Below are 16,620 nucleotides of genomic sequence, written 5' to 3' on the forward strand. Positions count from 1 at the left end.
TAAGGGCATGCTTGTGGTAGCTTTAATCTAGCTAGCCCAGGTAACAATAGTTATGTAGGCACGACAGCAAGGTCTTCAACATGGACTAGCAACCAGAGCAAAGCCCACCAAGGAGCCTAGATACGAACTCTGGACACTATCCCATACCTCAGTCTATACTACTACGGTTACCCTTGCTAAGTAGATTAATGTTAGCATGGGTATGCCTACCCCTGCTACAATCACACCTTCACACAGTGTAAACATATCCAAAGTAGCATGGCAGAAGTGAATCTTGCCCTGCAGATCAGACTACAGGAGCATGAATAGCAGTGTGCATCCAAGTGCTGCACTGTAACTCCCCTGAGTGGATACTGCAAGCGCAAACCAAAAGGTTCCTAGTTTTCATTAGTTAGTCCTCTAACTGGGACTACACTAATGCAAACTAGGAATCTTTTGGTTTGTGCCCGCAGCATCCACACGGGGAGTTAAAGTGCAGCACTTGGTGCGCACGGCTATTCATATCCCTGTAGTCCAAATTGCAGGATAGACAGACAGACAACCCCTTAGAGGACTTAAATATAGACAGGCCAGGGAGCTGTGAAGTAGCACAGGGAGGCTGTACCGTGTGTAGGGGGTTGGGTGTGACGTTGCACTCCATATGCTTTATGAAAATATGTTAATGAATGTGAATATGATGTAACTGGAATATGCTTTACGCAAAAGGTCTCTTGTAAGGTATCATTACAAAGCTTCCAGAGAAGCAGCCGTGTTAGTCTGTATCCGCAAAAAAAACAGGAGTACTTGTGGCACCTTAAAGACTAACAAATTTATTTAAGCATGAGCTTTCGTGAGCTACAGCTCACTTCTTCGGATGCATTATTTATTTAAGCTCATGCTTAAATAAATTTGTTAGTCTTTAAGGTGCCACAAGTACTCCTGTTTTTTTTTTATTACAAAGCTTATAATCTACTGAGTGTGTTCATCCTATTTGTTTGCAAGTATTATTTCTATATCTGAAGTTAGGAGAACAAGATAAATTTGTATCGCTGATGTAAACATATTGAGTGAAGGCCATTAACGGTGCTTTAAAAACAATCCGTTGTAAACGGCCTTAGTTACTTGGAAACGTTTCCTGTGTACATGTGGGCCAGCCCAGGAAGAATGGAGGCTGGGGTCTCACAGGACATGTGACCATGTCACAGGCTACTGGAATCCATCTTAAATCTGGCACTTTTCCATTTATAAGGAGGCGTGAGGACCCAGAGAGACAAAAAGATTCCCGCCTTGTGCCAAAGCTATAAAAGGGGATGGAGCAGGACAAAAAGTGGCTGCCAGTCATAAGAGAATCCCTGCTTACCACCTGATATGTCTGCTGGAACTAACAAGGACTACCAGAGGAAAGGATTGGGCCCAGAATAGGAAGCAGTCTAGTCTGTGAAAGAAGCTTATTGGAACATCTGAGGGTGAGATATTACATTAAGAAATTGATTACAGGTATTAGGCTTAGACGTGAGTGTTTTTGCTTTATTTTGCTTGGTGACTTACTTTGTTCTGTCTGTTATTACTTGAAACCACTTAAATCCTACTTTTTATACCTAATAAAATCACTTATTAATAAACCCAGAGTAAGTGATTAATACCTGGGGGAGCAAACAGCTGTGCATATCTCTCTATCAGTATTATAGATGGTGGACAATTTATGAATTTACCCTGTATAAATTTTATACAGAGTAAAACAGACTTATTTGGGGTTTGGATCCCATTGAGAATTGGGTGTCTGGGTGCTGAAGATTGAAAACAGCTCAACAGGTTACCTGTTAAGTCTGCAGCTTTGTGGGTGTGGACCAAACCCTGGGCCAGTGTTGCAGCAGGCTAGCGTGTCTGGCTCAGCAAGGCTTCTGGGTCCCAAGCTGGCAGGAAAACAGGCTCAGAGGTAGTTTCAGCACATCAGGTGACAATCCCAAGGTGATATCTATGACCAAACCCGTCACAGTGGGGTTCATTAGAGAAGGCACAGAGGCAACTGGCCATATGGACAACCTGTGCAAACGCTAACATTATATACTGAAGTAATGTACAGAGTTAATGACATCACAGAACTGTGCAAAACAATGCATGTCTACTTTTACACTGATTAACCATGTTTACTGCTATGCAAAGCATGAATCCAAAAATATTTCCATAACATACTCATTAGAAAAAGTTAAATATTTCATTGGATCAGTCTGCTTTGCACATAGACAAATTAGCATGAATGGGTCAATATGACAGAGCAAGCTGTGGCAGTCACCAAAATGTACTGAAAAGACCAAAGTGCCATATAGTCTGCTGTATGTGACATTACTGCCAAATTCTAAGGGCAGAGTATTCTGGCTGTAATAAAGCACGCCCTTCAATTGCTGTGTTTCCCGCCCCCCCCCCCCATTATGCAACTGAGCTTTTACAGTTTGTTATTTTACTTATGACTCCCCCACCCAAATCATACTATTAAAAAGGGTCTCATTGTGGCAAGGTAATAAAACTTGAAAAGACTAAAAACTGTGGCTTGATACAAAATTGTTTCAAACGTCCTCAGTTGAACTTAAATCTTAATGAGCCTCAGGGGCCTCCAGGTTGGAGACCCGCCAAATCCATGAGGCTGATAATGTTTTAGCTTTAGAATACACAGCATAAAACCCACACACTTGAGGGCATGGGGTCACATTCAGACCTATGATATGAAGTCAAAATACCCGTTCTTGGCTTCTATAAACAATGACCCTTCAACAGTAAATCCGAACTTAAGCACAAGGGCTTGAACACTTGCTAACTTCTTCTCCAGCTAGGTATTTGGTGATACAAGATTCTCCACTAATGCATAATATTCAGTCAAATCTAGATGGTCAGTTCTACAAAATTTGCAGATTGGTCAAATAAATACCTGAGCAATCTGACAGAAAACAGATCAGACTTTGGATGGTTATTTCTCATCATGCCCCCATGAATGGCACAGTGATTTTACCAAGCTGGAATTAAATTGCAGATATGAGATTCTGACATCCAAGCATTTAAAATACCATGTATATAATTAAAGTAACTCTGAAACCCAGCTCCACACAGAATTCTATCACTGACTCTGAAGATTAATTTTATTATGCCACAGTATTGGAGTTGCATTGATCTGGCATGTATCCAACCTGTTCTGAAAACCTAGTTCATGCCAGTCCAATGCTTGGTCACGTGTGCTGTAATCATGATGCAAATCCAAAGCAATGCTGCTTTCTGAGAATAAGCAGCTCATCACCAATGGCACAAACAGCATGTGCCACGTCAATTTCTTATTTAGATAAGATGATTAGTCCCATAACATAGGAAACAGTTTAATTCTTGATCATAATCATTTTCTCATATTATTCTTCAAATTTATAGCCACACAAGTCCCAGACCAATGGGGGCTGCGGGAAGTGGCACAGGCCAAGGGATGTGCTGGCCGCTGCTTCCCGCAGCCCCCATTGGCCTGGAGTGGCAAACCGCAGCCAGTGGGAGCCACGATCGGCTGAACCTGCGGACACGGCAGGTCAGGGCCACCCAGAGGATTCAGGGGGCCTAGGGCAAAGCAATTTCGGAGGCCCCTTCCATAAAAAAAAAAGTTGCAATACTATAGAATACTATATTCTCATGGGAGCCCCTGTGGGGCCCAGGGTCTGGGGCAAATTGCCCCACTTGCCGCCCCCCGAGCAGCCCTGCCAGGCAGGTAAACAAACCTGCCTGCACCACCAGGGGCTTTCCCTGAACAAGTAGCAGCCTGACTTTGAGAAGCACTGCTTTAAAGGTAACATGCTATTCTTAATTCACATTGTGAGGAAAAAAGTGTGTATCCATCAGAAAAAGATTGTTCAAGACATTTCCCTTGAATTTACTGGATAAGTTGCATCAAGATTCTGTTATTACATTTTAACGTAACTTCTGTATTTATTCTTTCAATAAAAATGTAATGAAAAATCCTGGAATGCTTATTCCTTAATATGAAAGGAAGAGCTCTTTTTATAATACATTTTTAAAAACACATGTATTTACCCCACAAATATAATTCCAAAGGTGAAGTAAACAGAAGAGGGTTTCTTCTCTTTTTTAAGCAACCATTTATTTGTAATTCAAAGGAACAGTTACAGGATAGTACAGGTAAGCAGGTGCACAGAATATACAAGAGTTTAATACATGTAAGTGAGATAGAGCTCCAGTAACAGAGGGATATAAACAGTCTATTGTTATACACTGATTCAGCAAAGCACTTATGCATGTGCTTAACACTGAAGTCCGTGGGATTTAAGCACACACCGAATCGAATCAAGGCCTTATTACATCAAACCAGTATTTTAGTTCAATACATTTATTAACATGCAGCAGGCAGACATACAAGTGAACTAATCCATACAATCTGTGAGCTGATAAAGAACGTGGTGTGACATACAAGATATGTTGCTATCATTTCACAGCCAAGCCAGATTTATTTTGCATTGATATTTTAGTTTGGGTTCAAAGCTGGTGTTTAAGTATCCTTCCCCATCCCCAATTATTCTTACACCATCTAAATCTAAATCCAGGATTTACAGTCTGAGTAATAAAAATATGTATAGAAAATAGTTACTGTAAAATAAGGGTTATTCAAATACAGGGCCTGATCCTGAGAGGTGTTGTGGACCTTTGGCTCTCATTAAAGCCAACAGGAGTTTAACTTGTTCAGTACCCCTCAGGATCAGAGATCAGGCCTTTTAATATTGTTTGTTTTGGAAAAAAAACATGGAAGGGATGAGAATTTATGGATTAATCACATGCGAGAAATGCTTGTGGAATAAGATCTTAAGGTGTGTTTCCCCACTCACTGAGAGCTAGGTTCGCATAAAGAGTAACATAACCCTTTACTACGCCTAGTTTCAATTTCACACCCATATTCAGATTCCTGTAGTTAACAAATACAGAACTGTGAATGAAACAATTTATCAGAACCTGATCTGCAGCACAGACGTGTAACAGAGTTTAGTCATTAATTCATTTTTTCATCAATTTATCATTGTTATTTAGTTTTATGGTCAACCCTTATGCTATTTCATACATAATGAATGCATGCTAAATAGATTTAAATTGTAGGATTATAGAAGTATAAGATTGACAAGCATTTAGGAGTGACGATTGTATATTAGGTATATACGTGAAGTCTGGCTGTAATGCAAGGCTTACAGGCTGAGGCCTGTAAGATTTTAGCTTACCCTTACAAGGCCATAGGCTTTTAGAACGCTTGACGTGAATTGGTGACCTAGGAATAACACTATGCCAGTAAGGTTACAAGATTACTGGGAAGAATGTGCCGATAGATAATGGTATGGAAAAACAGACTACAATGTCCTGTCCAAGACTACAATACACCTGATTGTAACATCATAGGATGCCTGCAGGTTACCATGGATACATTTCATTAGTGAAAATAAGGGGACCTAAGAAACAACCTATGAAAAATGGAGCACCCTAATATTCATGGGGTGTGGAAGTACAGATAAGGAAAAGAGGGTTGAAACCCTCATGCATATGCATACAGTGTAGCCATAATAATAGTATAAAGGAGATTCCATAGTTGGTTTACAGGGGGAAGACCACAGGAAACCCCAGTAAGAACAACTATTACTGAGAGATCCATCAGATCCTAGAATATTTTTGGAGATGTGAGTATAACTATAGTATTAGCCATTGCAAGGGATTTTTTAGGATTTATATATACATGGGTAATTGTAACTTTACTTATTACTTTCAGAAAACTTACTCTGAAACTTGGTCTGTGTGTGTTTCTGAAGTCTCTGAATCTGGGAAAAGCACCAGAGGTGATATTCACTCTGAGCTTGAACCTGTAAGCAACAGGAGCTGAACCCATTGTGGTTTAATGCAGAATCACTAAATTCAATTTAAATTAAAAAAGGCTGCAAGAGGAAAACATTAGAAGAAAGTGCTTGTTGTAATGTATATATCACCAAACCTACAGAGCAAAGAGAATGTTACAATAAAGATAAAACAGTCTTGCATTATCTTTAAATTTATGTGCATTTCTTCTTTTCTGCTCAACCATCATTAATCACAACTGTTACTTAACTTCCTGTCTTTCTGCTGTGCAAAGCAACAGCATGGGGTAAAAATGGGCAGTAACCCTCAGTGGAAAAAATCTTTCGCAACTACTCCTCTTTCCTGGATGCATGGCTTCTTACATAGAAACAACCTAAGCATTGCAGTTACTACATTAAATTTCTTCTTGATTAATCCCCCAGCTTCCTAGGATCTGGATCAAGCCCAAATGTTAATACTTCATAGCAAAAAAAAAAAAAAAAAAAAAAAAAAGTGTCATAGGGGCAGAAGTCAGGGACTTTTAGGTGTACTTATTGCTACAATTCCACTCTTCCCTCTTGCCAGCTATCTAGTTGAAAGATCTGCACACCTCCAGCAGGTCCCTGGGAATAGCAAGTTTGTCTGATGCAAGGGAAAGCCAGCAGCAGTATATCAGGGAAAAGCCTTGAAATATTTGGGTCTGACACACAATATGTAAAAATGGTATGTTAGCAAAAGGACCAGGAACTTAATAGGAATTGCCTGTATCCTGGTGTGCTAGAATGCCCCTCACTGAAGTCACTGTCTGCACCAATATTGATCAAAACAACTATGCCAAAGAGCCATAAAATAATTTCAAAAAAACAAAAAAACCCAATGACTTCTAAGCACAGCTGCGTGAACAATTAGAGCTGGTGCTGTTATGCAAACAGCATGAGTGGAGTTTAGAATCCAAAAAGAAGAAATTACTGAGATATCAGTCATATTTGTCAGCTTTCAGCATTCTCCACCCTTAACTTTTAACAAAATCCTCAAATCAAGACAAGGCTGGAGATATAAAGTAGAAGAACAAGGTCAGATCCTGAAGCCAACAGAAATACTTACATAAGAGCTGAGGGATCAAGACCATAGCCAGATACAAGCACGTAGGAGTGGCTGGCACCAAAGCAGACTTCTTAAATCTTCTCCAGCTGGTTGGGGCTCTCTTGCAGTAACTCTCTCTCCCTCCCTTTCCAGTGGGAGAACAGTGGCAGCAGGGCTGTCTACACTACACCAGTGTGTCTACAGCCTTGGCTCACAGAGTCATGCGATCACAGCAGGATCTCAGCTTTCATTTATTACCAAAAAGTAAAATTTCTTACCCTCATATTTGCAAAGGGAAGCTTAAAAATGTGACTAAATGTAGCCAGTGCCACGATGACTACTTGAGCCAGCCACAACGGAGACCTGAACTATTTCATGCGGTACAAAAGAACAGCCATCCTGGGTCAAGACCAATTGTGCATCTAACACAGTATCCTGGTCTCTGACAGTGGCCAGTGCAAGATCCTTCAGAGGGAATCAACAGAATAGGGCAATCTATTGAGGGATCCATCTCCAGCTGTCCATTTCCAGCTTCTGACAGTCGGAGGTTTAGGGACACCCAGAGCTGGGGTTGCATCCCTGAGCATCTTGGCCAGTAGCCATTAATGGACCGATCCTCCATGAACTTAACTAATTCTTTTTTGAACCCAGTTATAGTTCTGGCCTTCACAACATCCCCTGGCTACAAGTTCCACAGGTTGACTGTGCACTGTGTGAAGTACTTCCTTTTTTTTGTTTTAACCTGCTGCCCATTAATTTCATTGAGTGACCCCCAGTTCTTGTGTTATGTGAAGGGGTAATTAACACTTCCTTACTCCCTTTCTCCACCCCATTCATGATTTTATCAACAGACCCAGTCTTTTTAATCTCTCCTTGTATGGAAGCTCTTCCAATACCCCTAACTGTTGTTGCCCTTCTCAGTATGCTTCAATTCTAATATATATTTTTCAGATGGGTAACCAGAACAGCACGCAGCATTCAAGGTGTCGGAATACCATGGCTTTACATAGTGGCATTATGATATTTTCTGTCTTACTGTCTATCCCTTTTCTGATGATGCTTAGCATTGTTCGCTTTTTTGACTGTCACAGCACATTGAGCAGATGTTCTCAGAGAACTATCCACAAGGATTCCAAGATCTCTTTCTTGAGTGGTAACAGATAACTTAGAACTCATCATTTTGTATGTATAATTGAGATCACTTTTCTCAATGTGCATTACTTTGCATTTATCAACACTGAACTTCATCTGACATTTTGTTGCCAAGGCACCCAGTGAGATCCCTTTGTAACTCTCTGCAGTCAGCTTTGGACTTACTCTTGAGTAATCATCTGAAAACTTTGCCTCCTCACTGTTTACCCTTCCCCCCCCCCCCCCAATCATTTATGAATGTGTTGAACTGTGCTGGTCCCAGTACAGATCCTTGGTAGACCCTGCTATTTACCCCTCTACATTGTGAAAACTGACCATTTATTCCTACCCTTTATTTCCTATATTTTAACCAGTTACTGATCCATGAGAGGACATTCACTCTTATCCCTTGACTGCTTAGTTTACTTAAGAGCCAGGATCACCTCTGGAGCCCTTTAAAACAATTGCTGCCACATTAGCTATCCTCCAGTCATTTGGTACAGAAGCTGATTTAAATGATAGGTTACAGACTACAGCTAGTCGTTCTTCAATTTCACATTTGAGTTCCTTCAGAACTCTTGGGTGAATACCATCTGGGTCTGGTGACTTATTACTCCTTTAGTTTATCAATTTGTTCCAAAACCTCCTCTAATGACACCTCAATCTGGGACAGTTCCTCAGATTTGTCACCTAAAAAGAATGGCTCAGGTTTGGCAATCTCCCTCTCATCCTCAGCCATGAAGACCAATGCGAAGTACAATGCTTGTCACCAGACCAGATCCAAATCCAGAGAACAAAAGAATATGCTGCCTGCCAGTAACAAGGATATGAGATGTGTATGTGAGGCTGAAAAGGATCCTGATGGGAGCGGAGAGAAATCAACACAGCTAGATTCCCATTGGAATGGATCAGGGATGACTATGCTGAGTAAGACCCTTAAAGAAGTGGAAGCTCAGGTGATTTTCAGCAGAATACTTCCAGTCCCTAGAAAAGGAGAGCAAAAAAGTGTGACAAGATAATGAAGATCAACAGATGGCTCAAGGATTGGTGCAATGAGGAAGGTTTTGGGATGATTGACCATTGGGAGGCATCTACAGAAAGAAGACTTCTTGACTGATAGATTCCTCTTGAGTATGGGGGGGTATTAGTCTTCTGGTTTGAAGGCTGGCATGATTGATAAGAAGGCCTACACACTAAGAGATGAGGGGAGAAGATTGGGAGAGATTCATGAAATCTCCACAACTTGCTTCCATACACAGTAGGAAGAAAGTGAGCTAAATGAAGATACAGTAAAGGATAAACGAACACCATAAGGTAAGATTATGGACAAGGAGAAAGAAAAAGTCCAAATATTGATTAGAGTAGTAGTCGGGTAGGTGTTACGGTTAGTGAAAAGACTACATCTAATCCAGCTAAAAACTGGACAAGGTCCCAGGGAAACAACTGAAACGCTTGCACACTAATTTAAGGAGCCCAAGCAATAAAATGGAAGAACTTACACTATCGACAGGAGGTCAAACAGGATATTATAGGGATTACAAAAACATGGAATAGCATTCATGACTGGAGTACAGGTACTGAAGGGCATATGCTGTTAGGAGAGATAGTCAAAGATAAATGTGGTGGAGTAAACTGTAAAGAAATAAGTAATAGTATGGACAAAACAGAATGTTATGCGGTTAAAATCACTTTGGGAAAGGATTGTAATAGAGGTTCAGTTAGGACAGTGTTAAGGGTCTGCTATAGACCAGCTGGGTCAGACTCGTATGGACTGAGAGCTCTTTAATATTATTAGAAAGATAAATACTATGGGGAATTGGATCGTAACAGGAAACAAACTTCCCAGATATAGAATGGAAAATAAAATGCTACTGATACTGGTAGGGCCCAGTTATTCCTGACTGTGATAGATGACAGTTTCTGAATCAAATGGTCACTGAATCAACAACAGGTAACGCAATCTTAGACTTGATCTTTTAAGTAGTGAGGATGCCATAGAAGAGCTTGTAGGAAATAGCCTTGAATTGAGTGATCACAAGTTGATTCACTTTAAATTAAATGGAAGGATAATAAAAACCAGGTCATCAGATGTGTTTTTTTATTTCAAAAGGACAGACTTTGGGAAATTAAGGGAATTAGTTAGAGGTCAACTGGATTGAACATCTTGGATTTAAATGTAGAGGAGGCTTGGAATTTCTTCAAATCTATTATACAAAAAAGACTATCTGAAATTTGCATCCCAAGCAAGGGGGGGAAAGAAGCTTGTAGAGAGAGGCTCTAGACCCAGCTGGATGAATAACCATCTCAAAAAAGGTTATTAGGAGTAAGCAGAAAGCCTATAGGGATTGGACAAAGACAGCTACACCATGGAGGTTAGAAAAATGTAGAAATAAAGTGAGAATGGCTAAAAGTCTAGCTGAATTAGCTCTTGTAGAGGAAATTAAAATAAAGAGATTTGTTAGTTATATAAATAAGAAGAGAATAAGGATGGATGAGATTGAGCCACTATGCAGTGCAGATGGGAAGAAGATTAAGATAATCTCTAATACTGACCCAAAAATAAATGACTACTATGCTTCAGTTTTCAGTAAGGATAACATGGACTTGTAATAAAAATATCTATTTGAGGGTAGTACCGTATGACTGGAGAATAGCTAATATCACACCTATTTTTAAGAAAGAGGGAAAAGGTGATCCGGGCAATTATGGACACATTAGTGTGACCTCAGTATTATCCAAGGCTTTTGAACAAATTTTTGAAGGAAAAAATAATTAAATTCATGGATGTAAACAGTAAAGGGGATGTAGAGAGGCACAGATTTACCAAAAGAGAGATCATGCCAGACTAACCTGGCCTGGTGAAATCAGACTGGCAGATACTTGGAATTTTTGCCTTCGTCTACAGTGTGTGGGCACGAGTCAATTGCCAGGATTATCTGGGTGTATCTCATGTAATCATTTCCCTGCGGCTGCAGGGGCCTCAGGTGTAGATACACCTCGGCCCCTCCTATTCTCTCCCTATGGCACGTTACAGTCTAGTCTCCTTTAGACTGTAATACTTTGGTCCAATTTTGGTTCTTGCTTTTAGTGTGTGGGTGCTGGGTGGTATGGTGACCTGTGAAATACAGCAGGTCAGACTAGGTAATCCGGCGGTCCCTTCTGGCTTTAAACACTCTGACGATGACCCATGGCACCCTGGATGGTCTTCCTATAAAACACATCATGAAGCAGCAAGTACACCTCTACCCCATTATAATGCGACCCGATATAACACGGGTTCACATATAGCGCGGTAGCAGCAGGGCTCGGGTGGCACTTTAAAGGGTCTGGGGCTCCAGCTGCTGCAGGGAGCCCTGGGCCCTTTAAATCCCACTGGAGCCCTGCCACCGCTACCCCAGGGCTGTGGCAGTGGGGCTTGCTGGTAATTTAAAGGGCCTGGGGCTTTGGCCGCTGTGGGGAGCCCAGGGCCCTTTAAATCACCACTGGAGCCCTGCCGCCGCTACCCCGGGCTGCAGCAGCGGGGCTTGCCGGCGATTTAAAGGGCCTGGGTCTCCCTGCAGTGTCTGGAGCCCGGAGCTCTTTAAATCACCACCAGAGCCTTGCCGCCCCCACTCCAATATAACGGGGTTTCAGCTATAACACAATAGGGATTTTTGGCTCCCCACGACCGCGTTATAGCAGGGTAGAAGTGTATTATATGCTTTGTACAGACTGGTAAACAGACACAAAGGAGAAAAGTGATTTTCCCCAAGATCATACAGCAGGTCGGTAGAAGGATCAATTAGTCCAATATTTTCATCCACTATTATAATGACTGGCCCCCACAGCCTCCTAAGAGATACCGGTAGATACTCGTGGAAGCACTAAAGCATAACATTTGTTACTTAAGCTTTGCATCTGAAAGATTTACACCACTTAAACCAGACTACCTCTGTTTATTTGCAGATCAGATTAAGATCTAATCCTCAAACACACATTATCTTTTACCAACACAATTCAACCCCAACAAGCAAGAATCACAATACACAATACTTCCAACTCGAGTATTTTGCACTAAGGAGGAAGAAATTATCCAAGACCAACCACTGCACACACTGATGTAATCACTACAGACTGCTATCTTCATATTGATTACCACTTGGATCAGCAATATTTATATCTTTGCCAAGATATGGCTTGGGGGGAGGGAAAGATGGGTAAATAAGAACATCTCTGCTCTGCAGACCCTCTAACTTTTCACAGTTAAAGTTCAATTGCATTAGTGAAATATACATTTCTGTACATTAGGTTCAGCTTTCCAAACCCACGTATTGCTTAAATAAATGGTATTAACTGAACTATACAGCATCAAAAGCAGAATCCAAGTCAGATTCCTCTCATCTCCAAAACTAAAGAATTCTAACAAATACAAGAAATGTACTTCTCAAGCTTAATGTTTACAAGACATCTAATTTGTAAGCTTCAAAAGGCCAAATTCAGACTTGCAGTTCCCACTGGTTTTAAATAGCAGCCTTACACATATGTAGGGGCAGAATTTAGCCACTACAGATGGGACAGCTATAGTAGCTTTTGTCAAACTCCTCACTAAGGGGTGGTATTTTCAAAGGAGCCTGTGGGAACTAAGTACCCAAATCACTCTGAAAGGCAGTGAACTGGGCACTTAACTCCTTTAGATTTATTTGGAAATCTAAGCCCAGATTTTTTTTCTCTCTCTCTCTCTGTCTCTCTCACACACACACACACACACACACACACACACACACACACACAAACGAGTGTTGAGTTTGGTGAATTTTATTTAAATCTATGATCTGGTTGTATTATGAAGAATTCTGAAGTATGTTCTTCAAGCCTATCTTTAAAAAAAAATGGTTCAGAGTACAAAAGGTTCAGAGTACAGCCTGGACCTCAAAGGATGCAAGAACAAATAAGCTTGTACCTAGATGGGTACGTCTTGCCAACGGTACAACCTGGAATGGATCCAAAACACTTCATTGCAAGAGAGGTGTCTGCAGGCCAGGTGTGGCACACTGTTTCCAAACTACAGTCATCCACTTTACACAGAAGAAATCCAAAATGCAAGCATCACTATTACTTTACATGGGGGTGGGAGAGGGGGAGGAGGCGGCCTTTGTAAAACTTGCTTTTTTAAAACCACATTTCAATTCTCACCATAACAAAACCATTGGCACTGGAACAACAGTGTGATGAAATATGTAGTGTACCCAAAGTCAAAAGAAAAGGAAACCAACCGTTGCATTGTACCAGCTAAAGTAAATAGTGTAGGTTCCATCTTTAGTCAAAACTACATGTGAAGTTCAAACTAAAAGCATTACTTACTCACACAGCAGAATACCATTTTCTAATCCAGACCGAAAATCTTTGTCACCAAAACTTCTGCCTGTGACTTGCTGAAAAATAAGGGGAAGCAAGAGAGAGAGAGAGAAAAAGAGTTCATTAACAGATGCATATTTAAAGAATGCTTCATAATTTTGAATTTAAAACCTTTAGAACAAATGTAACATGCCAACTCTTTGGGCATTGCCAGTAAAGTCCAAGATGTTTCCTGCATCTAAAAAAAACCAAAAAACCACCACCCTTCCACTGAACTATTTAAGTTGTAACACAAAGTGCTTTCTGCTAATCCTTTAGTTTAAAATTCAAGAATGGCTTCATATAAAAGTGTTGCTGTAACCCTCAGAATAATAGTCAGTCTAGGCATTTTTATAGGCAACTAGTGTATTTATACAAAACTGAGTATATGTATTTTTTTTTTGCATAACAAATATACTTCACTTTAGGTGCTATTCATGGACCTGATCCTGCAGCCCTTACTCACATGAGCAATTTCACAGGGGCACTAAGTTATAGGAGTTGGGATTGCAAGACTTTGCAATATGATTTGTTACACAAATGTGAGGCAACCTTCCTAATTACCAGTGCATTGTTTGTAATAAATTGAAGAACACAAAGTTAGTAAGCTAGAAAAAAATACATTGTTTAGAGACTGATTGCAATACCCTTATTCATACTGAACACGTCATACCATTAAGTCAAATGGGACTTCCATGTCAAGTAAGGATGGGAAGTATATGATCCTTAGTATTTTTGAAGAATGCTAGGTTGAGAGACCAGTCTTTTATATATCCACAGGACAAGGTATGGCATGGGTAGGAGCAACACAAACCTTCTCACAATGCTCTGGTTATTTGAAACAATGCTACACTATAGGGAAGACCTCTACAGGTGAGAAGATTGTTTATTCACTCCTTGGTCTCTGAGAACAGTCTGCACAGTCAACAAACAATGTTAAATATTACCAGATATGGAGTTAGAGAGGTAGAGGTATGTGTGTGGTTCCTTCATTAGAGACTGGAACTAAAACAATGCATTTCAATTACGAAATTGACTATCAAAAAGCCATCAGATGGAATCACTATCACTCCTAACCGAGGACAGTGTCAAACCAGTAACACCAGTGTAAGCAGGGTCTGAATGAGTTCTCCCCTGACAGCTAGCTGGGATGGGGAGAGACTTCAGGCGCAAACTGTATTTACAGATACATACCTTACTCTGCCAAGATATCCAGCAAACAGACCTGTGTTGCTCAAAGTGATCAACTTTGGCTAGTGTTGGGTTACAAATCACCTTAGTACTGAATGCGGAAGTAGTGAAATATTATCAATTTTGTTGACTTTATTGCATAAATAAAGGGGAGCAGAATTGTGCTTAACCTGTCCCAAATAAGGGGGTCACCCTCAGCTGAAAGGACCTTGTTAAGTCAGGGGCTCGAATGCCAGACCCCTGTGAAAGTAAGAGAAGTGGGGACAGGTGTCCCAACCATGAGGTGTGGACTCTCCCTAAGACTCCAGGGTCTGGTTTAACCTGTTCCTCACCACTGTTCAAAGACAGAGCTGAACAGGCTCCACTAGGAGTCTGTTATTTTAAGTGCTAAATGGGAGCTGAAATCACTTGTGGTGAGACAGTGTTTCTGCCCAGCCTGCTAAAAGCTGAAAAACCACTAAAAGCTGAAAATCACTAAGAGACTCACCTGCAGAGGTCACAGCAGAGAGGCAGGTGGCAGCAGAAGGTAACTGACAGTCAGCCAGTGGGAGCAGCAAGCAGTTGGCCAGCGGGAGTGGAACAAGCAGCTGGCAGGGTGGCCAACGGAGAAGAACCGTGGCTGGCGGGGCAGCCAGCCAGAGCAAGCACTCAGATGGGAGAGCAAGGAAGGTGCTTTTCTACCCTGGGTGGGAGGTGAACTCTCACAGATGAACCTCTGAACCCTGGGTCCTCTCTGACCAAGAGCAACCACTGTGAGTGAGGTATGGTGAGGGTGCAGAGAGGGCGCTCAGAAAAGGAACTTTTGGTTGTAGAACTTAAGAACATGAGACAGAAGGCACTGCCCCATGCACGCTGGCGAGCGTGTCCTGCTCATAGTTTTATGGATTATGAATCCTGCTTATGGCATTTTCCCTAATTAATGCTGGGTGACTTCCCTCCTTTCATTAAAAGTTTCTTTTCTACACTCAGACTCTGTGCTTGCAAGTAGGGAAGTATTGCCTCTCAGAGGTGCCCAGAGTTGGTGTGTAATTTTCCCAGGTTATTGGGTGGGGGCTTGAGCCAGTTCTGTGTTGTATTGTTGAAAAGAAACCCTAGATCCTGAACCCAGCCTTGCTTGCTGATGGCTCCACTTGGCAGAAGGGTTACACCAGGCAACATTTTTTTTTGATGGTTTGCCTGAACAACTCAAATGCACAGCTGAAACAATGAAAATGGTACAACAAAGTACAAGAACAAGAGTAGATGGCAAATGAAGAAAGGAGTGAAGATTTAGGAACAGCACATGTCTGTGTAAAAAGGAAATGGAAATAAGTGAGGCACGGACAGGTGATGAGTGCGCTAAAGACTCCAGATGGTGAAGGAGAATGTGGCAGAGCTCCGACCTAGTCCCCGTGGGTCCCACGCATCCAGGCAGTTTATGCTAGCCTCAGAGGCTCACTGCGACCCTCCACGTAGCCCTTCTGTCTCTAGGGCCAGGGTACAGTCTACTGAGCCCTTTTCATCATAAGCCAGCAAGGAGGTTGGTGAGAGAACTCCCACAGTCTCTGTTGTCCCTAGGGGCTTATTCAAGAACAGTTGAGCCTCCTATCCTGACTGGGGCCTGTCTTCCCCTCCCAGAAGGTGTTTCTGTACTGGCACTCTGGCACTCTGGGGAACCTCTACTCTGGGTTCCGGCCCAGGGACCCTAATGGCAGCAGCTGTTGGCAGCCAACCTTTCACTGCCAGAGTGCTACATTTCCCTGGGCCACTTCCCCACAGGTCCCCCACTTCTCTCTCTTAACAACTTCTTCACCCTTACCTTAGGGCTCCCTTTCCAGTGGTTTGAGTGTGTCTTCATTACCCAGCCCTTCAGCCATGCTGGCTCTCCTCAGCCTGACTGAGTAGTATCATAGAGGCCTTAATTAGAGTCAGGTGCTTACCAGCTTCACCTGACTCTTTGCAGGTTAATTGGAGTCAGGTGTTCTCATTAGCCTAACGGCTTCAACTGACTCTTTGCCAGCTAATTGGAGTCAT

The 16,620-nt window shown here is 41.7% G+C and overlaps 1 protein-coding gene across 8 annotated transcripts in view; it reads right to left on the reverse strand.

Annotated features, from left to right (window-relative positions):
* The window catches only part of LIMCH1 (LIM and calponin homology domains 1), a 285,276-nt gene that overhangs the window by 176,625 nt on the left and 92,031 nt on the right, over positions 1–16,620 (reverse strand). For all 8 annotated transcript variants that reach the window (XM_039540391.1, XM_039540390.1, XM_039540392.1 and 5 more), the window contains exon 2: positions 13,384–13,454. In XM_039540391.1, coding sequence (XP_039396325.1) covers positions 13,384–13,454 — 71 coding nt within the window. The remainder of the gene's footprint in view (positions 1–13,383; positions 13,455–16,620) is intronic.

The sequence above is a fragment of the Mauremys reevesii genome, linkage group 5, assembly GCF_016161935.1.
Source record: "Mauremys reevesii isolate NIE-2019 linkage group 5, ASM1616193v1, whole genome shotgun sequence".
Classification (NCBI taxonomy): Eukaryota; Metazoa; Chordata; order Testudines; family Geoemydidae; genus Mauremys; species Mauremys reevesii.